Genomic DNA, 21,755 nt, shown 5'->3' with positions numbered 1-21,755 from the left:
CACTGTTAAGAAAAATTTTTGCATGGAAAGGATGGTCAAGCATTGGAACAGGCTGCCCAGGGAAGGGACTGAGCCAAGAGCCTTGGAGGTATTTAAAAGACATCCAGATGTGGCACTCAGGGACATGCTTTTTTCTTGGTGAACAGTCTCAGGTACAGTATTTACTTCTTTTATCTTCTTTTTGGAAAGTCCCTTTGTTCGTAGTTGGGGTTTTTTTGTTTTGTTTGTTTGTTTTGTTGTTTTTAGTTTTAGTTTTGGGGTTTTCCCCGCCTAGTAATAAGGTCATTACAATGAAGAACAAAACTCTGGTACTTCTTGAAACTGTAACAACCAGTGTGTGTGACACATCCCCAATAGGTGGTGCTGCATCTTTTCCATCGAGTTGAATTGTTGCATTATTGATCCTGATCACCTGGAAAAATTCTTTTTGAGTGAACTGAAGTTAGTAATCTAATGATAATTAGTAGTTTTGTTTTGTTCTGTTTATTTAGAAATTATTATTGCAATTCATTTGACAAAATAAATCAAATGCAGCTTTGTAGCTTGGTAGTTGGGACAGTTATCTGATTATAGAAACTCAGAAATAAATTATTTTGGTTCCTCCACCGTGGATTAATTGTGGTTAAATATTTAATTGTTAAAATAACAAACAGTTCCTGAGCAGGGGACCAGAACCCTCAAAGTCTTTGTAAAATGTGAACACTTTAGGGCATAGAGCCATGGACTTCTTCACTTTGGTTCTGATTTTAAATTCTTATCTAAAGCAGAATGCAAAATATGTGACAGGTCTAATGCATTTACTCCAGGATAACAACTTAAAAGTTAGGCCAGTTGAGAGGTGGCAAATATAACCCTGAATCTCCTCCAAGTCAAGAATAAAATTTATACCTTTCAGCTCTGAGTGAAAATTTTTGTGAAAATTTTTACAGTATAATTTTTTACAATGATACTCTATCATTGTAAAAAGGACAGTCAGACATTTATAAACTCTGGGGAGGTTTAAAATTAATTCCATTTAATGGAATTAAATGCAAGTAATGGAAGTAATGGTTGTTACTTAGGGAGATCAAGGTTTGTTTTCTCATCAAAAGAAAAGCTCTATCATTTGTCACTGGCCAATATGTAGATAAAATATTTTCCCTAGATTGCTGCCGCTGCTATAAATGATTTTTAAATGCTGCTCCTAAATACCATCTTTCCTTCCAGAATTATTAGAACATGCTTTTTTCCAAAATTAATAATTACTTCTGTGACAGATATCAGTTCTGGGAAATGTCATCTTGAAATACAGCAGTTAAGACAGGTATTGTTCCCAACAGTCACTCGTTATTTTTCCTTTAGAAAAACCTAATTTTAACATTTAAGCAGCTCTTCTTACACTACCATGTAATTGTTAATACAGCATATAAAGACCATGCTTAAAAGAATGCTGTTACAGAGCTTTCAAACGTCTCTTTCAGAACAAACCTTTTCAAGAACTGAAGCCTTTTTTGGGTGAAATGGCCCAGTAAGACATAATTAGGTTTCACTGTGCTCCAAAACAGCAGTTGTGAGTGACAGAAAGCATTGGAAATAAAGCAAGTGACATGGCCCAAAATGAGCGTGTGAAGAGAGGCAGAAGAGAGCTGGAACTCTCTTTCCTCAGCTGCGCAGAAATGCTGCTGGAAGTGCTCAGAACCATGAAAATATACCCGAGGAACAGCAGCACTCCCACATGGGAAAACTGTGCTTAAATAAAACAATTTGATTTATTATTTAGCTGACTGTGCAATTCTACAGTCTTGTATGAACAGTGACAAATGCTTTTGCTTATTAAGTGCTAAATCCAGAGAAATCAGCTTTAAATCAGTACAAGAGTGTTGCAATCTAAGATGTTTGAGGCATTAATTGCCACTTTCAGGATCTCTGTTATTCAGGGAACTTTTGAAATCAATTGCAGAGGGTCCTGTGGAGCCAGAAAGAACTGTGGGATGAGTGTTTAGTATTTTGTAAAACCTCCCCTTATATTTCACCTGTCTTGTGATGCTTGTTAGCTTATAATTTTCAAACTGCTACCACAGTACCAGAGTGGACTTGTAGGTTCAGCATAAGTCAGTGCTGATAGCCAGGGTGACCAAATTAGTCCAGTGAACATTTCCAGAAAGTTGTCAGTGTGTTTTATCCCCTTTTCTTTCTTAAATGCAGGTCTAACAGGCACAATAGTATGTCTAATCTCAGAGAAAGTTATATTTCTAATCAGGTTGAAGAGATTGGCTTAAATATAGCGTCAAGTAATTAGATGACAGACAGAAACTGCATATTTTTCTCCTGCTGCCTCAGCAGAAAGGCCCAATGTCTCAGATAATTCTCTTCTGGCTCTTGTTTTTGGGGATTTTTCCCCATCCACCCTCTTTTTCAGCCTCTAGTAAGGTTATATACCAGAAATTATTGGTGGTTGTGAAAAAATGTTACCCAGATCCTCACAGGGAGGAAAACGGCAACTCCTTGGCCAGCTCCTTTGTTTATCTTTTTGCTAGAGCTGCTTGGCTTTACTTTAAAACTAAAGTTGACCCATAATTTTGTCCTTTATTTCTTTATAGTTACGGGTAAATCTTTACTTTCCAGCAATTTCAGAAGCTTGGAATAGAGACAAATCCAAAATCACTCCAGTGGAAACTCCAGTGGTGACAATGGTTTCAGGAATAGTTCACTTGAAGTGAAAGCTGAGCTGTTAATAGCAGCCTTTGAATATCTGCAAGTATGACCCAAAGGGGAGAGTAAATACTTTGGAACAGTGAGATGCTTCTGTATTATTTGAGATATGAACTGATGAAGAAGGATAATTGGCTTGATGAACACTGCAAGCTGTATGTTTGCCTTGCTCTTTGGCAGATAATACTTGGTGAAGGAATTCAGTTGAGTTTGATAGGGCTTGACTGTTCTGGGCTAAAAACTGCATGAATTGTTTAAAGGCTTCCACATAAACATGGAGGAGGTGATTGAAAGTATAGATCATGGCTGTGCTGGAATTCTGTAGGTAACTCCAGTGGAAGTGAGCATCATTGACTTGCTCTTTGCCTCCTTAGCAGGTTTAACTTTATTTTTCCTACTTTCTTCTGAAATGAAGAGGTACTAATTAGGTGACTTCAAAATGATGACAGTTCCTACAGGAATTATCATCTCTGATGTGGAATCATAGAATTGTTTAAGTTGGAAAATACGTTTAAGATCATCAAGTCCAACCATTAACCCAGCACTGCCAAGCCCATCACTAACCCATATCCCCACATGCCACATCCATGTCTTTTAGATTCCTACAGGGATATCTCCAGGATCTCAGTGCATTATACTCATCAGCACTCTGACTCTTTCACATCATTTCTAGTTTTTCCCCAGTACATTATCTGGTTGTACTAAACTTTACATGTGTACAGTACCATACATTATCTGGTTGACAAGGACAATGAGGCAACCCCACCACAACTGGGTTTCATAGATATGACTAAAAGTGGCTACAGGAATCCATGAGGTAACTGAGCTAAGGTTTTCAGAGCAACAGTAGGAATAGAAGAATATAAACAAACAAATCCAAATTTAACTGAAGATCCAGCAGTATGTGTATCCATATAATTCCAGCATACCTTTCAAACATGTAACAGGGAGAGGTATGGAGTGCTAGAGGCACAAAGTCATTTTCCAAGGTCTCATTGAAAGCCACAGGATGACAGAACATGGTCTTAAACTGCACCAGGGGAGGTTTAGCTGGACATGAAAACGAGTTTCTTCACAGCAAGGGTGATTAAACATTGGAACGGACTGCCCAAGGTGGTGGTGGAGTCACCATCCCTGGAGGCGTTTAAGGATAAAGACTGGACATGGCACTTCGTGCTCTGGTCCGGTTGACGTGGTGATGTCGGGTGATCTCCGAGGACTTTTCCAGCCTGGCTGATTCTGTGACTCTGCGGGCAGAGCTCAGGCGGGGCTGCAGGCTGGGAGCGGGGCCCCTCGGCTCGGCAGCGCCGCGGATCCCCGTCCCGCTGCCGCGGCCGCTTCCCGCCCGGCCGGCCGGAGGGCGGAGCGCCCCTTCCCCGTGACCCCGCGGCTCCTCCTCCTCCCCTCCCCGCTCCTCAGTGCCGACGAGTAACCTGGATTCCCGGCCCTCCTCCTCCTCCTCCCTCTTTTTTTTTTTTTTTTTTTTTTTTCCTCCTCTCCCCTTTTCTTTTCCTCCCCCCTCCCCTTTCCTTCCTCCTCCTCCTCCCCTTCCCCCGACAGCGTAGCCGGGGCTCGGGCTCGCTCCCTCCCCCGTGCCCTCCCCTGGAGCCGCCGCCGCCTCCGCCGCCGCACACACGGAGACATGTACCCGGGAGCCCCCTCCGCCGGACCCGGTGAGCTTTCGCCCGGGTTTGTTTCCCTCCTCCGCTCCTCCCGGAGCGGCTTTCCCGATCCGTGTCCGTGGGGGGCCTCGGGAGCTCCTCGTCCCCCCCGGCTCGGGCCTGGCTGGAGCGGCGGCCGCGCTGGCCGGGGGAGGAAGGAGGGTCAGGGCGCCGCCGCCACCTCGGGCAGGGCCGCGTGTCCGGAGGCCCCTCTGAGGGGAGGGTCGCCTTCCCTGCCCCGCTCCCCCCTCCCTCTGCCGAGCCCTGAGGCCGGCGCAGCTCCCGCTGCGGACCGGGGTCTCCATTTCCTCTCTCCCGGCTCCATCCTGGGATTCCCGGCCGGCCGCGTGTTCGCCAGCGGCCGCGCCGCTATAGTTGTGCTGGGGAGGTGCGGGCTAAGCGCCCGCACGTCGGGAGGGCTGGGAGAGCTGAGGGCAGCCTGAGGTGTCCTCGGGCTCGCTCTGTGGTGGGAGCAAATCTGAGAGCAAAGGAAAGGTGGACGTGTAAAGAAGGGCTAGCAACTCTCTTAGAGACATTTAGTATCACTTTGGGGAAATACAGATTAATACTGTGCGAGTTTGTGCAGTTCATATGAGACAATGCTTTCTCCTTTTTAGTGTTAGGCTGTTTCTGCGGCGAGAATTCTTATGTAGAAACAACAGTGTTTGGGTGACTGGCACCTAGTTTTCTTCTAGAAAAGTTTCAAAATAAATAAAACTTTATTTTATGCTACTGTTCCCAATTGTTTTGCATAAAATTTCTTTCCTCGGAGGGATAATCTAGCAAGGTTTAATGTAGGGAAATACAGGACCAGTAACTGAGATGCCTTTTAGTGGTCCTCTTACAGATGCTTCTGTAAAAGCATTCATATCTTGGGATACATAGTTAGGTGCTGGCTTTTTTTTTTTTTTCTTTATTTTTTTTCCCCTCTGACTTGGTTCTCCTGAAGGGGCAATAATCAGGAAAGATAATCAGGATGATTGTTTTCCTGTTGAAGTACAGTTCCTCTGGTTTTACTTTCTCACCGCGCTCTTGCTGGCACAGCAGGCAGACAGATCTCTACAGCTTTGTGTCCCCAGAGTGATGTTCAAGATCTTGCTTTCACGTGTAACATCATTTGCCCGTTTCAGCACCGATAACTGTAGAACTGGAGGTGTAATCCTTTGGTTGTTTCTGGTGTCGGGTTCCCTTGCTCAGGCACAGGTACACTTTCACTTTACAGGTGCTCTTGGTGGCTCACATCGGGCTGTTGCTGTGTTCACCTCCTGGTGATAGATCTTGTTCGAAATGGTGCTTAAGGAGACAGATAATTAAAAATATTACCGTCATATGTGCTGAGAGTAGTTTCATGTGTGGGAGTCTCGTTATTTACTCTCTATCCGATCCTACCAGTTTCCCTTTCACTTGGAATGATCTCCCAGCTGTTGGCTGCTGTTTGCTATCAGGGACCCTCGTTTGGTGTGGAGGAATGCTTTCCCCTTCCTGAAACAACAGCCTCTTAACCTCGGGCTCCTGACCCTGCTGTACTTTCACCAAGTTCTGGGTGTCTGTGTGCTGTCACTGCTGTGTGTCTGGGGCTCCTGCTGTTCTGCTCCCTCCGGCCGAGCTCATCTTGTGCCTTGTTTACTTCCGAGTTTATCGGTGTGGCTCAGCCCTTTCCCCCTGCGCGGCGCTGGGCAGCGGCCGTGTCTGTGCCGGGCTGGGAGCTGCGAGTTGTTCTCCACATGGTGAGCGAGGCTCTGCTTCCTTCCTGTGAAATCATCCACGGACAGCCTCAGCAGCTCAGTGGCTTCTGGCAGCCCAGGCAGCTTCCTGCTCCGCTCCACACACAAGGCAGGGCATCGTGGAGATTTTTTATTAGAGCGTGGCTGTTCTGTGAGCCAGCCTGGAAGCAGGGACTGTGAAGTCCCCTGCCACATGTTAATCTGAAAACTACAAACCCGCTGTGTGTGAAATCCTGCTCGGAGCAGAGAGCACAAGTGTGGTTTACAGCCTCTCACCGAGCCGGAGCTGCTGTGAACACAGCAGAGAGCTGCAGCCTCTCCAGGTCTGTCAGCACATCCTTGACACCAAGGAAAGGCTCCATTCAGCTCTGCTCTGTCCGGGTCCCGCTGCCCTCTCCAGACCCGCTGATGTGCAGGAGCTGCTTTGCTCTCCCAGTTCGTGTCCGAACTGGGCTGTGCAGCCAAGCCCATCCGAGGTGCCCCTGGTGCTGGCCTCCTGCCAGAGGGACTGCTGCATTTGCCACAGGGTTTGATATTTTAGTCTTAATTCTTTTTCTGGAAACAGTATCAAGCAAGTTAGGAGGCCATATCTGACTGATTTCAAAACATTGCTGCTGAACGTGCAAAGTTTGTTCAAACATGCTGTTATGTCAGGAGTAACGTGGCTTTTTGTACACGAAGGGGTTGTCATGAAGTCACTGTTTCCATAATTAGGAAATTAAAGATCCCATTTTGCTTTTTCCCAAATAGTTCTTGATGTGGTGTTGAATTTGCTGTGACATTGTGTCCATACCCTTTTTTTAGCTTCAAGAAAGAGTGAAAAGTCAAGAATCTGAAAATCTGAGAGGGAATTCTTTTTTGCAGAAAAATCTTGGTACTGCTACTTTTTGGTGTACTATTTTTAGAAGGACATGAAAATGTCATAATAAAAGTACTGGCATTCAGTTAAAAGACTTGATTAAAAGCTGCATAAACTTCTGGAACTTGAACTTCTAAGTCTTAATGTATTTATTAATTCTAAACTTTGCACACCACAGGTTTTTCTTTTATTCTTTGAAAGGATACTTGGTTTTGCCTGGTTGAGGGTCCTAATTTATTGTTGAAGCAGCAGTTGTCTGAACAAGAGTGTGAAGTTGATTATAGCTTTGCATTTGAAATACCAACTTTTTTTCCCTAGCACAAAAAAAAACTTTATTAAATTAGTGGAACTAAAGTTATTTTCTTGTCATTTAGTTTTAAGTTACCCTTTAAAAATTGTGAATAGACTGTTGAAACTTACAAGTCTGTTTTGATTTTCAGTGCAGGTATTTGTTTTTGCCATCCATATATTTTCTTGGAAGATTTTGGATGTTAGATGTTGATTCTCTTTGGGAATCTTCAGTCTTATAATGTGGTGCAGGGAAGGGTGTGCTCATGCCTTAACTGGGGTAGTAAAAATGATAATATCTTCATCTGCTTGAATTTAATCCTCCAGTGTCCTCTTAGCTTGTGTTTCAGTGATAGTGGATGCACAGTTTCCCCTGTATATCCTGTTAAAGGTCTGTCCTTCTCTTCTTAAAAAATCTTTTTCTGTTCTCCTGGGGGTGGATGGGGACCTGGTCTTACTCTGCTGCTGGTATCGCAGAATCATCCAGTTTCTTTGGCATAATTTTAGACCATAAATTTATGCTGAAACTCCTTGTAAGCTGCCACACAAAGAGGAGGGAATGAAAATTTTGTATGCAGCCTCAGCTCTTTTTGTTTTTGCTAAACTTGAAATTGAATTTGACAAAGTTACAGCCTACAAAACACAGCATGACTTTTTCAAATATGTTGTTGTCATGACCAATATATTTTCCTAAGGAAGGAAAAATTCAGTATCATTATGTTGCCTCAGATAACTGTGTTGTCTTCAGGTGGCTTAAAGATGAGGTGGTTTGATGGAAAGATAATTGGTGGTGTCAGATGTGACACCAAACTTTCTCCTTTCCTTGGTGAACTGAACTATGCTATTTGCTATTGAAAAGTGAAACATCTTTTTCAGCAGTGATTCTCATGCTGAATTTGCAGTTACCTGGGATTGTGTGCACTTATTTTTACTTCATCTTGAAGTTTTTTACTTTTGCAGAATTGTTGTGTGCTCATACATATTTAGTGGTGCATGGGAATGTAAAGAAGCAGTGCAGGGAACACCCAAACCTTCCTGACTTCCAGGAAAGTTCTTTTTTCACAATTTGTGGCCCTTCCTTCACTGCCGTCACCACCAGTCTGCCTCTCTTTCACAGAAGGGTGGAAAAGGGATATAAATGCTTTAATCCAGTAAGAAAAAATGCCTTAGATGATCATCTGATGTTCTTGTACCCCTTAGAACTGTATAGGAGGGAGCGATTTTTCCATTTCAGAAACCAGGCCTTCTAAACACTTCTGGCCTCCCAGAAATTGCAGGGATCGGCCAATGAACACAGTAAACTTCTGCTAAATTGGCTTTGCAAACACAGATAGTTTTAACTAATTAGGAACATTTCATGCCTGCTGAAAGTCCTGTTCATGTTGGCTAAGCCTGTCCTGGCAACAGCTTCACAGAACTTGTAAGGGCTGTCAGAATTTTGGTGTTTTGCCTCCCTTACTTGATATTTATGCAAAATACTTGGTTCTGTTTTTAGTGATGAAGTTTCTAATATTCAGCCTACCAGAAATTATATATAAATCTCTAAATGAAGAAAAGTCAGCCTTCAGTATCTTATTTTTGGGAAGTTATGAACTAGAGGAAAAAAAAAAAAAGCTGGTGGAAAATATTACGTCGTTTTGACTGTAGTGGCTGTGGGTAGGGATCTGTTCCATGCATTGTCCAATTAATTTGTTTTAGTATCTTTCTTCCTTTCTGATGTACTCACAAAGCAGCCCCCTAGAATGTAAAATGTCTCTTATCCTATTGACTAGGGAAGCACAGCCCTTTGAATTCAGTGCAAAGGGATTTTTGGTTGGGTTTTCTTTTCCCCACATATATTGTAATACACAAGTTTGAACTTAAAAATTTCATTACACATTTTATACTGCAGAAATTGGGAAAAGACAGATCTGGACAGTATCAACCCCAGGCAAACTGAGTTTGTGTAGTGTCTCTCTTGTTTTACACCAGAGCTGTAAATTGTGAGTCCCTGTGGTAGCCATTTCTAAGAAGTTGTGCTTTGAAGAGACTTTCTAGTACTGTCCAGGAAGTGGAGTTTTTTTAACTCCTCAACTCTGAGGTGATGCTTGTATTTTTGTATTTTTAAATACTCAGGACTGTTTTAATCAGTGGTGTATTTTGGTCTGTTTAGTAAGCACCGCAGATTAGTGCAATTCATTTTAACCTCTCTATTTTAATTGCTTTGCTTTTATTGTTTTTTTTTCAGAACAATATTTGTTGCTTTCAAATAAAAAGTTTTTGTGTAAGCATTATTTCATCTGTTTCTGTACTCTGTCTTTGCATTTTGTGTTAAGCAAAATTGCTTCTCCTAAATGCCCTGCTTTGTAGCTGTGCTGTAGCTGTGAAGCCACGTGGCACCTGGTGTCCAGGTTTTCTAGGAAGGAAAGTTTTGTTTGTTTGTTTGCTTGTTTGTTTACTATATTACTTTACAAAACTGGACTCAGCCAAGGTGGAAGCAACCCATTGGTTTAGATGGGACAGAACTGTGGATCCTGGCATAATCAAGTCAGTCCAAAGCTTGCTTTGAGGTATTTCTTTTGAATTGGGTCCTCATTGAGCTGTCCACAGTGCTACCAAGTTTTGTTACTGTTTGGGTTGTGAAAGGGATTGATTTAGTTTTTTAATCACAGGTGTGGTGAGAGTGATTTGTTCTCTCCTGTTGTAATTTGTTTTTCCTGTTCTATTTTTTGTAGTGCTGCTCAGTTGTGGTCTGTCTTGTATGGGAGTTTATTGCCCTCTGCAGTGAAAATGTTGGGGACCAGATCCCAACATTACTAAGTCTGGAGTCATGCAAGTCTCTGTCTTTGGGAGAAGCATTAAAATATTTAACTTTACAGAGATGCAGAATAACTCCAGTTATGGGCTCTACATCTGCAGCTTTGAGCTCTACAGTTTTTCCCAAAAGCTTTCCTGGCACAACCTGATTGAATTCTCTCATAAAAGCTGCTTTATAATCAGAAGGTGAAGAATATTCTCAATAAAATATGTGTAAGTCTGAAGACTGTGTGTTTAAACAGTACATGAATTTACAGTCTCCTTGTGTCACTTCCAGCCTGTGTTGGGTGTGACAAGAGGAGATGCAGAGCAAAACTCAAGTTTTCATTTTTTTGAGAAGTAAGCTAATCTCAGCATGTTATCTTGGGAAGCTTGAAAATACACTTCTGAAACTTATCAAGTGTATCAAGTGATATTTGTGATTTTGTATATAGTCTAGGAAAAAAGTAACTTTTGTGGCCACTGAGGAGCTGCCTTGGCAGTGTTGGACACCTTGGTGGCTCTGTTTGAGCCGCTCATGTCAGAGAATTGCAACTTTCTGTCTCTGCAATGCTTTTTTTATGTTCCTAGTTTAGTCATGAAATTTACACAAGAGCTTATTAATGTGAGAAAATAATGAAATTTTAATTTTAATTTAGTAGTAGGAAGTGTGTGTGGATGTGCTAATTTAGATTTATTTTAAATAAGCCAATTTTAGGAGAATTCCCAAGAGTGGAGGTTTCACTGGCTTAGCTAGATCAATCAAAAAATTGTTTGAAGTTAAACCTGTCATGTAGATGAATAAAACTTTAAAACATAATTATTACTGGGGCCTCATTATGTACCTTCTGAAACTTGTTTAGCAAGTGTTTGCTATTAAAGGAAAGGCATCTGTTCTTGGAGAGGGTAAATTCCTGTCTAAATGTTGCTGTGTTCTTGACTTTGATAATGAACTTCTTTCTTTGTCCTTTCATACAGCTTGTGGTTTGCACTGAATGCTCCCTTTCTGCTGGTTTTTTGTGGGCTTTTAAAATCAATTTCTCTGTTGGTTTTACACTCTTGCCCCATCATACTCCATCGTATCTGAAATCCTCATGGAGGATGAGGCTTTGGGAGAGCAAGGGTTTTCTCTTGTTTGTGGTTTTTTACTGCCAGTGAAACCTAAATAATGCTGCTTGTCAACTTCAGCTCGGCTGGCTTTCCTATTTCTGTTGTGAAACAGAACTCTCTCTACTGAGAGACATGGGTTTAAATAGAAAACCCCAAAAGCCACCAACCCTCCAAACCGTAAGCAAAACAAAACATAAAATAGAGCAGAAATCCAGGTTCAAGTTGAAATGACAATGCAGAGGAATTAATTTCTCGGTGAACCAGTGCATTTCATTTTGGGAAGAGCTTCAGTGTTTAATGAGGGAATTCTTAGGAATAACTCATAGGGATTCAGAATATTTGCATAAGGGTGTGTTGTTTAAAAGTCAGAGCTTCTTTCAGAAGGAGGAAACTTCCTGCCAGGGCAGGGAAATGACGCTTTGTTGTCTGGGTCTCCTTAGGTGATAAGAACACAGTAGTGGTGTTTTTTTCCTAATTGTTTGTCTTGCAAATTCCCTTTAATGTCAAATTTCAGGGAGGCCTCTCTGTAGCAAACTTTTATGTGACTTTTTTATGTTTCATAGCTGAGTTTTAGTTTGTATCAGGTAATATGAGAACATCAGTTGCTTACAAGAAGCAGGTGGAGGAAAAAACCCTGAGGTGTATGGAAAAAAAAATTCTGATAGGGGACTTCTGCTGCCAGCCTACACTCTGTAATAGCTCAGTTATTCCACTCTTAGGAACCTGCATTTTGCCCTCTTTGCAGTAATGCTGAAAACCACAGCCCTATCTCTGGAAACCACAGGAGATGATAAAATACAGCATAACCTCGGATCTTAGCTGGGAATTTTTCTATTCTGAAACTAAATCACGAGAGTGTTCATGTGTTTGTAGATTAATCCACTGTGGGTATGGGAAAAGATTTTTTTTTTCCCAAGGAAGACATGACTACTTCTGAATTACAGCTCTACAGTTGAGTTTTTAATATTAAAAACTGTTAAGGAATTCAGACAACTTAATTTTTAGTTTTAGATTTTGCACAAAAACACTGCCAGCCAAAGTTTGTGTGGGTATGAAATGTGCTTGCAAAGGTACAACTCAAAACAGAACCATCCTGACTTCTTTCTTTAGTTAGCTGAGGACAAATCATTTCTGTGTTTCATTAAGTTGTGCACAATGCAGATCCCACAGGGAACATGGATCTGGGGCCTCGTGGCACCAGCTCCCAGCTGGTGAGGCACAGCACATGGAGAGCCATGCCAATGGCCATGGAATAGAGCCTGAGCCATTAGAGCCCATGGATTCAGGGGAGCTGGTGTGCATGTGGGCACTGATGGCTCTAGAAATGCAGGAGGAGAGGATGGGGTGTGATGGCAGGGGAAGGAGAAGTGTTGGGGGAGCGCTGCTGAGAACTCTGACTCTGTTTCAGGGGATTTAATCTCTCCAGCATCCCCTCGTGGGCTGTAGTGCAGAAACCAGTTCTTACTGTTTCTGGGGAGGAAAAAGAAATCCTTGAATGCCTGAGGTGTGGAGGTGATGGAGTGTCAGTGAGTTGTGCAGCTCTGGTGGGGCTGTGTGATGGCAGCTGGGCTGTGCAGGTGTGGAAGTACCCAATGATGGGGCTGTGTACCCCTGGCTGAGCTCAGCTCTGCACCTGGCAGCAGCTGGATTTACTGTGGCTCCTGGGGACTGAATGGAATTGCTTGTCTGTCTCATGGTCACACCAAGCAGTGATGGAAACCTCAGTCTGTGAGTTAAATTTTTTGGGATGGTCAATCCTGATGTATGAAGAAGTCTTTATCAGTTTGTAGTGACTCCAAACCAAACCAAGTAAATCCAGTGAAGGGTGGGCTAGGCTGTTTCCTACACACCTGTGCAGTTCTAAGTGTCAGGTAGTACAGAAGGAGGGGGAGCCACATTTCTTTCCTAACCTAAATGCAAACAAGAGGTAAGGGAAGCATAATGTGGGATGATGAATATAGAATTTCTGGTCTTACTTTCTTTGGAGGAGAAGCAGCCTGAAGGGAGCAGTAGATGCTAGTAGGTGGGTTGGGGTTTTTTTGTTCCCTCTTAATACATGTGTTTATTCACTTTGGGTCTTTTGAAATGGCAAAGAACAGAGATTGTATTGAATGGAGGCATTGCTTTTTATGAATGCAGAAAATACCATTATATTCTGTATTTCAAATTGTTAGGAAAGACATCTGGAGTTAGTTCAGCATCATTTTCTAAGGCATGGAAAAGGGAATGAATCATGATGGTCAAATGTGATAAAAAGCACTAAGAATGTTCTCCATTTCCCCCTTCATTGAGTAGAAGTTTGTCTGAAGATGGAGTTATTTTGTACTTTGAATTCACATTTAACTTCAAACTGGGCTGCTGACTTGTGGGTAAGCCATAAGCATCCCTCCATTGTTTGGCTGAGGCTCTCTATTTGGATGACTTAATTCAAGCTGCAGCTTGTAATTAAAAGCATTTCTCTGTGGCCCTTAAGAAGGGTTGTGGTAGGACTTGGTGAAATTCCACGTGCAGGGATTGGTTAAGGCACCTGGTTTGTGAGCAGTGAGGATGGAAGTTCTGCACTTTGGGTGCTCTGCCACTGCTCACCCCACTTGTAGGTGGTGAGAAGCAGCTTGTTGGTATTCAGAAAATTGGAGGATGACGTGGAAGGTCAAGGCTGCAAGGAGAATGTGGGAGGAAAGCAGAGTACTAACACTTGGTGCCTTTTGCTCATTGACATTGTCCAGAAGCAGCTTGTGGGCTGGAAAGAACCATTCTGCTTTCTGCTGGAGCCTTGAGCTCTTCCTCTTCAGCTCTTTTGTTCTTACATATTCCTCTTTGAAATGTGGCCCTGATTTAAAAGCAAGCTGGATTTATGTCTCTCTTCTCCCTTTCATCTGAGACTGCAGCTCTCACCTTTGGTGTCTGGGAGTGATTCTGCTCTCAGTGATCACATCACTTCTGGCACTGTGAAAAGGTCGTGTCTGTATCCTGCAGAGGTCAAAAAAGCATCAGGGTAACCAAGGGAGCTGCAGATCTGTAACTGATTACTTACTCCAGACAAAATCATCACAGAATGGGTTGGGCTTGACCTCTGAAGATCATCCTGTCCAACCTGCCTGTCATGGGCAGGGACATTTTTCAGTAGGTAAAAGGGTTGACTTGAAAGTTAATCTTGCGTGAATTCTTTCACAGGAAGTGCCCATTATTCAATAAAATTATGTCTGGAGTAGTCTACTGAACATAATGAGATTACAATTATGAAGGCAGTGCTGTTTATCCAATACTTTCACTCTTTGTTAAGGTATTTAGTTTCATACTACAGCACTAAGAAACTGGAAGCAATCTGGCAGAGTAGCATCAAACATCTCAGTGGTCATGCAAGGGCCTTAAAATATGACCAAATGTGAGGACAGCTCCTTCATTTTTGCTCATCGGTATTAAGGCAGCCCTTTTACTTGTAGCCCACTTTGGCACATGCAATGTGCTGTGCTTAGAAAGTGTGGTAGCTGCTCACTGAGACCAGAAGAACCTCTGAATGGAGCTTTGACAAAAATGACAACTGAAAATCTGATTACATCATCTCCTCTGCTCTCCTTGTGGCTTGTTGAGTTCTTAGAGATTAATAGGTACCGCTGTAACATTTTTATTGTGCATTATCTAATCAAGAATGTTATTGCTTGATTGAAGAACTTCTGGTTTCCAGGCTCTAAAACATCCTTAATGAGCAGCAGACAGACTTACAGGTCCCATATAGATTCCCCTGTCCCTAAAATATCAAGGGACTGTGAGCTGCAGCTTTGGCTTTCCCTTATCTCACAGAAAACACTGCCAGCCTCTCTCCTATCATTCCCTAACGGCTCTTAACAGAAAGCCAGAAGTTAAACTTCTTTACAAAACCCAGACAGTCAGAAAACTTGAAGAGAGCCCCAAGTTTTTCTTTAGTTGGGTCCTAAAAAGAAAAGGCTGAACTCCCTGTATTTTTTTTTTCTTGTTTTGTTTATATGTGACTAGAATACATAAAAACTCTGCACAGATCCTGTCAAGGATGTGTACTGGGTGTTTTCCACATGTTTCTGAATTCCTTCTGTTACTGGTAGTTGAATAACTATTTGTGGAAATCCTGTTTCCCCTGGTGTGGGGTCCCCTTTCCAAGTCTCCCTTTCTCCCACTTCAAAGAGCACTTCCAGGAGGGGACATGACCCTTTTGCAAGCCCTGTGACAGGGCACTGGGGGAAGGAGCATGTGGCACCCCAGGAGAGGTGAAGGGAATCAGGTGGGTAGGAAGAGGAGGAGAAGGGGTGATCCTGGTGATCTTCAGCTTCTCCAGTGGGTTGAGGGGAACCTTTGGAGCAGATGGAGCTGGTCTTGTGGCAGGTGCACCAGAACAGGGCCGAAGTTGGAGCACAGGAAACTCCAGTTGAATAGAAGGCAAGTTTATTTTACCATGAGGGTGGAACAGATTGTAAGAGGTGTTGTGGAAACTCTGTTCTTTAAGATATTCAAAACGTGACAAGTCAGCCTGGTCTCTTCCCACCTATGGTGCTCTGTGTTCATGATCCTCTGCTCCTTTGCAGCAGCTGCTGGAGGGTGTTCCTTTGCCAGTCTTGGTTCTTTTTAACCTGGTCATGATGAACACATTTGTCAGTTTATTTCTTTCTTGCAGTTCTGGAGGCAAAATAGCTGCTCAGTAGTTGAGGACAAGTTATTAAATCCCTTTTTTTGCCCAAGGAGCGATGCATCCTCTCTGGGTCTGTGTGATGGCATCAGAGACTGACCTGGAGGCAGCAGTGAATGTGCACAGTGGTTGTACCTGAAACACCTTCAGTGATGATCTGGAAGAGCAGCCCATTATCTGATATTGGAAGCCTTATCCCAAAGTGATCTTTTCAAATAAGGCTTCCTTCACCTTAGTTTCATTTTGAAATTTTAGAAAAATGGTTTTAGAGAGTCTTCCTCTTGGAAAATGTAGATTGCATGAGCCCAATGCTAAAACCTACAGAGAGTTGTGAAAACATCACCTGGTAATTAAGTATGAGTTATGACTTGCCACACAAGGAAGCTTACTGATATAATTGTACTGGTGTAATTATGCTCAGATGGTTTCCTGTGTCAACAAGCCCTTCCATGCAACTTGTTTGGCCCCTTCTTATTTAGTAACTCATTAGGCCTCTGACTGCACATTAAAATTGCATAATTCTTTGCTAAAAAATCTCCAATGTGCAAGTTTAATGCTGACTGGCAGCACTTCTAGCATGCTGAGCAGGCCAGCAGTTAAGCTTTAAAAAATGGTGGAGGACAAAAGAAATAAATGCTCCAAGTCTGGAGAATGGTTAATGGAGCACATGGTCCTGAAGAAACCATCATTGCATAACTGTGTGGATTTTAGAGTGGAAGCCTGTCAAAGTGTGTGGCTCATTCACACCTTTTATAGACTAGGAGTGTCTTGGTCTGCTCACTCCATGAGTCACTTTTATCTCTGATTTTGATCCTCAATAATGTGCAGGAGTAAGAGCAGCCAGCCTTGTGTTCACAATAGTTTTCAATTTGCAAAAATTATTTTTACTAACACAGCATTTCTGTGATTATCCAGGTTTCCTCTACTGCCACCTTTCCCCCCCCGCCCCGTCTTTTGAGAGAGTAATTTTGCTTGATTGCTAATTTTATTTCATAAAACTGCCACAAGACTGTTATTTTTCTGATATATGTCTTTTCCAGATTTTTTGGTGGAAATTGCTGCTTTTAAGATTGATAGCTATGAACATTTTGTTTATGTAAATGGGATGAATTATAATAGAAAGTCTGGTTTCTCTCCTGATAAAAGTGAGCCTAAAGACAGCATGTGGGCACCTCATTATTCCACACCCAGCTTACCTTAATTCACACCTTGAAAAGGGGGCTCTTGATAGTCTCAATCATCATATCAAGGCTGAAATGCTCTCATTATTCATTTTATCATCTGGCAAACGAGTGAGGAGCTTCCAATACTTACCCCAGGGATGCTCCAGTTTGTTAGTCTTTCATCTTTTTTCTAGTCCCTTCTTTCCTTGACAGCATTTTAAAACTAAAATCCAGGCATGCATGTGGATTTTCTAAGGCTTTGAGAACTGTCTCCAGAAGCAGCATCTGTGTTCATGAAGGTGTCTCTGCATGAATTTTGGCAGGTTTCCCTGGGCAGGGCATCACTTCCAGCGCAGATGTCCAGTGCTGTCCTCTGCAGCACACCTCATCCAGCTGCAAAAGCTTCCTAGTAGAAACCTTGGCACTAAGGAAAATATTCCTGTATTGATACAGCTTCTGTCACATTTAAAAGGGAGTGAGTGAGCGATAGGAATTCTGCAGGGGTGATTGAACAGGGAGATGGGGCAGCTGAATCACTTTGAATGCAGCAATTGTGCCTCCTGCTCAAGGCTGAAGGCTTCTCTCATGCTTTGATAGAAAGTCAAGCCTTATTTCTCTGTTCTGTCAGCACCAAATCCAGCTTTTGTGATTCTACCCTTTACAGCTGCTTGCTGCAATGAGTTCTACACGTGATAGTTTGACTTTGCTTTCTTAATTTGAGGCAGTAGTCCAAGAGGTGAATGCAGCTGGGTGGCTGCAATATTTGGTGTTTGTCCCTGGAGCTCAGTTCCCATCCCTGGTGCTGTAGCTGACACATCCGTGTCTGTTTCAGGCGGCACAAATGTAGGCTGAGCGCTTATTGGGCACTGCTGCTGTTTAATAAACAGTACTTATCTCCTTGAAGCAACACCCTGCCCTAAATAAGTTTTGCCTTGGGAGTTGAGCCAGAAATAGCTTCCACCACCCCCCCTCCTTTTTTTTTTTTCTTTAATTGGATTGTAAAACCCAAATAATTGAGAAAACTGTTTAGGACGGAAATAGAAGGTGGCAGTGGTCCTGCTTTCTGGGCAGCTTGGTGCTTTTTTATCTCTGTGAGTCATGCAGGTTATAAAACTGCCTTCACATCTTTCCCCAGGAATCTGTGCTTCTCTCAGCATTTCATCTTAGTCTCACAAATGGGCCTGAACCCTCACTTTTATTCACTGTTTGTCACTGAAACTCCAGTGGAGGAATGCAGTGGGATTGTTGAGCAACGTGTGTCCATGTTGATCCCTGAACACTTACAGATTTGGCTTTGTTGTACCCCTGTGAAGCATAAACAATCCCATTTTAAAACAGAGGGAGGATGCATTGCTTAATTACAAACTTTCTTAATTTGGCATAAATAGCTTGTGGGGATGTGTGTCCCCTTCCATTGTGCTTCTCTTGTTACCTCAAATTTTTAGTTTTAATTCTTTTGTCTTTTTGAAAATTAGTCATGATGTACAAAATACGGCACAGCAAAGGAAGGGCTGTGGAATTAGGATTTGGCAGTAGATACAGAAATGTTAGAAGGCATAAAAATCATTGGAAAAGAGAAGGGAAATCAATATATTGATAACAGTTGGCCAGGTAATAGTGGTAAGGCAATGTGGAATGCAGAGTGTGGTTAACAAGAAATGGAACTGTTAAAGTACAGGAGCCTGGACAGAAAATAAAAATATTTTATAATGGGTGGTGTTATGGGAATCATGGAAATACACAAAAATCACAGAACAAAGTTAATGACTTGGACATAATTTTCAAGTGGGAACGTTCTGTTACAGAGAGATGAAAATAAAAATGTGAGCAGTGGTGATCTGTAAAGGATTCAGCAGCAGAGTGACTGAAAATGCATGTGGGAGACAGATTATTTTAAAATTTGGGAGAGGGGGTGGAAGTGATGGCAGACAGGATTCTGGAGGAGTAGAAGTGGCTGCTTTGTGCACATCCTCTTGATCAGATTTGGAGGTGGATCACAGAAACCTTTGGTGTATTGCAAGTACAAATATTTGTGGGAGTATTTTTTCTGCTACTTCCCAGCTGTAGTGGCAATGCTGTCAATAGCTCTGTTAGGTGTCCTGTCCACAGCAGAGGATTCCTTCCACTGAATGACACAGCCAGTGGGAATTTGTCACTCTAGACAGGGGACATGGTGACTGCAGGGTCACCTGAGCCAGTTAATCACCATCAGAAAAACGTGAAGTCAGCTGAGCGCCTGGAAGTGTTGGGAAAAGATGAAAATTGATGTCTTAGAAGTCAGGTGAGCAGAATCAGTGAGCTGGGTTTTGTCTTGCCTTGGGGGATGGAGGTAGGTAAGGTCAGATGCAGAGGCAGATGGGCTGGCTTACAGATAAGAGCTAAGGTGATATTTGGCTCCATTTCTCAGGCCAGCTGTGGACACTGCAGTAGCACTGTGGATGATTAATACACAAATAAAAATTGCTGTATTGCCATTGAAAGCAAAACTGAAGTACTAAAACATGAAGTTTTAGGTTGTGGAAATGCAGATCTTCAGCAACAAGTGACTTTGATGTGTTGATTGAATTAATGTAGGAGAACCAGAGTCTTTGAAGGCAATGTTTATAAAAGGGAGGGAAAAAAGGAAATTGGATTTCAGTAGCCTGAATTAAAAGGGTGGATGCCATAGAATATATCTGGGAGATAACATCAGAAAGAAAATTTTCAAAAATAATAACAAACCCCTCTATCATTTTCCCATTGTCAAATCTGATTGAGTATTTGGTGCATGGGGAAATTGGTGCTGACTGTTAGGAGGGTGGTAAAAATAGGGAGATACTCATGAGTGGGAAACTGGCCATGGGAAGTGTTGAGGGGTAAAATGGGGAATTGATGCTACTAATGGTGGGATGGTCTTATTATTTCATTAGCATTGAAATGAAATGTTCATTATGAAATGTTCATTAGCAAATATTGCATAAATGATAGGAATAAGTATGTGAAATTTCATCAGAGGTATAGGAGGCATTATCAGCAAAAGGAGAATCTGAGCATCATTCAGAAAGCAGCAGGTGAATAGATATGGATTAGAAAAATAGATTTATTAAAAACAATATAGCTGGGAGTTCATAGGGAATTGGGAGGTGATCATAAGCAACTGAAATGGGTGCACCTGCCCTGAGTGGTCACTGGATGGCCTTTAAAAGGCTGTGGTACAGCAGGCAAAAGCACTTTAGGGCTCACTAATCTGCCTTTTCCAGTTGAGAGGTGGAAGTACAAGTGTGGTTATCACTTAGTCTTCTCCAGGAGAAATCACTGGAAGGATGAGGATGATGAAGCCTGGTTTATGAGCAGGGACTAACAGAAGGAGCATAGCCTAGAATTTAGTATTAAATGGGTATTTGGTTTAAATCTAGAAGTACAGTCAGGAGTACTCAGTATGAAGGCCCCCAAATATAACCTGCCAAAAAAGAAATAATAATGGAAGGATGTTTTCTGAGCATTAGAGAACTCCAGGGTGGAAAAGTGGTGACAGATTTGTTAATGAAGGGAGGTGAATTGTTTCTGGTTCTAGCAGAGAACTGAATTTGATAATCTTAAGAAACCACACCTAAATTCTTACATAAGTAATGAGAAACCTCCTGGGTTATTTCACACGTGAAGATTTTTGCTGCAAGTTGTTGCTCCAGAGCACAGAACACCTGAGCACTGAGGCTGCAGAAGTTTTGAGCACTCAGATTGGTACCTTGCACACTTCTCTGTGGATTTTTAATGGACTTTCCTGGATTGAAACAACAGCAAACAGCCTTTGTGCTTCTGCTTCACGTTGTCTGAGCAACAGCTGATGTTTGAGCTCAAGAATTGAGCACAGCAGCAGTAGAGTATTTGCTCTGTTTTCTGTGTGGTGGAAGCAGTAGGATATAGTTCTTATACAGGATTTTGCAGAGAGCTGCAGCACAGAAGAAAGTGGTGGAAACTCCATTTCATAGGTGTTTGCTCAAATGAATGTGGGTAGATCGGTTTTAAAATGAAGATTCTTCCCTGCAAGGAAGAGCTTGGTTCTTGCTTTCCTTCTTGGTCTGTGAAATTCCTACCCAGCTGACTTGTTGTAGGAAAATACAACTGATTTTAAGATTTTTTTCAGTAACTGGGGCTATGAAATACAACAAATTGTGAGCCAGCATGAGAAAGAAAGAGAAAACAGAATTCATGGTCTCCTGAAAACAGGGTTTGGGCTTTTTTTTCATTTTTTAGGTTGTTTAAAGAGAGTGATGGTTTAAATGTGCTGGGCTTCACTGGTCTAATAGCCTGACAATTTGCTGAAATGTCAGTTTGAGACAGCTGGTGGCTAAGTTGTGTTTTCTCTCTTTTGCAGTGCTCACACCTCCTCCCCCATTGCCACCACCAATACAGGGATATGCCTTTAAACCTCCTCCTCGACCAGATTTTGGCACTTCTGGGAGAACAATCAAACTGCAGGCCAACTTCTTTGAAATGGACATTCCTAAAATAGATATCTACCATTATGAATTGGATATAAAGCCAGAAAAATGTCCTAGAAGAGTTAACAGGTAACACTATGCTTTGCCTTTATTCAGTTTATTTGCAGTCTTGTTTTTCTTTGAAGAAGCTGGAGCCAGGTGCCCTCACTGCTGTCTGGAAAGTTGTCTGGCTTTAATCAGTGATTTTACTGATCACTTCAATTAACAGGATATGCATATACTTTTTTTTTCTTCCAAATCTTTACTTGGATTGATTTTGTCAGAATCTTTAGATGCTGCTGATTGAAGCTTCTGGTGGCAGATGGATAAGCTGTATTAGCTCTATTGAAGCTGGGTCAGTATAAGC

General features: G+C 42.2%; 1 protein-coding gene across 2 annotated transcripts in view; it reads left to right on the top strand.

The window, feature by feature from the left end:
• Window positions 1-4,171: 4,171 nt before the first annotated feature.
• Window positions 4,172-21,755, top strand: part of AGO2 (argonaute RISC catalytic component 2) — a 57,862-nt gene continuing 40,278 nt past the window's right edge. For both annotated transcript variants that reach the window (XM_050970298.1, XM_050970297.1), the window contains exons 1-2: window positions 4,172-4,364; window positions 21,283-21,478. In XM_050970298.1, coding sequence (XP_050826255.1) covers window positions 4,334-4,364; window positions 21,283-21,478 — 227 coding nt within the window. In that variant the 5' untranslated portion in view covers window positions 4,172-4,333. The remainder of the gene's footprint in view (window positions 4,365-21,282; window positions 21,479-21,755) is intronic.

The sequence above is a fragment of the Serinus canaria genome, chromosome 2, assembly GCF_022539315.1.
Source record: "Serinus canaria isolate serCan28SL12 chromosome 2, serCan2020, whole genome shotgun sequence".
NCBI classification, from domain to species: Eukaryota; Metazoa; Chordata; class Aves; order Passeriformes; family Fringillidae; genus Serinus; species Serinus canaria.
Note: the sequence above shows the minus strand (reverse complement) of the source record. Positions and strands in the feature narration are given on the sequence as shown.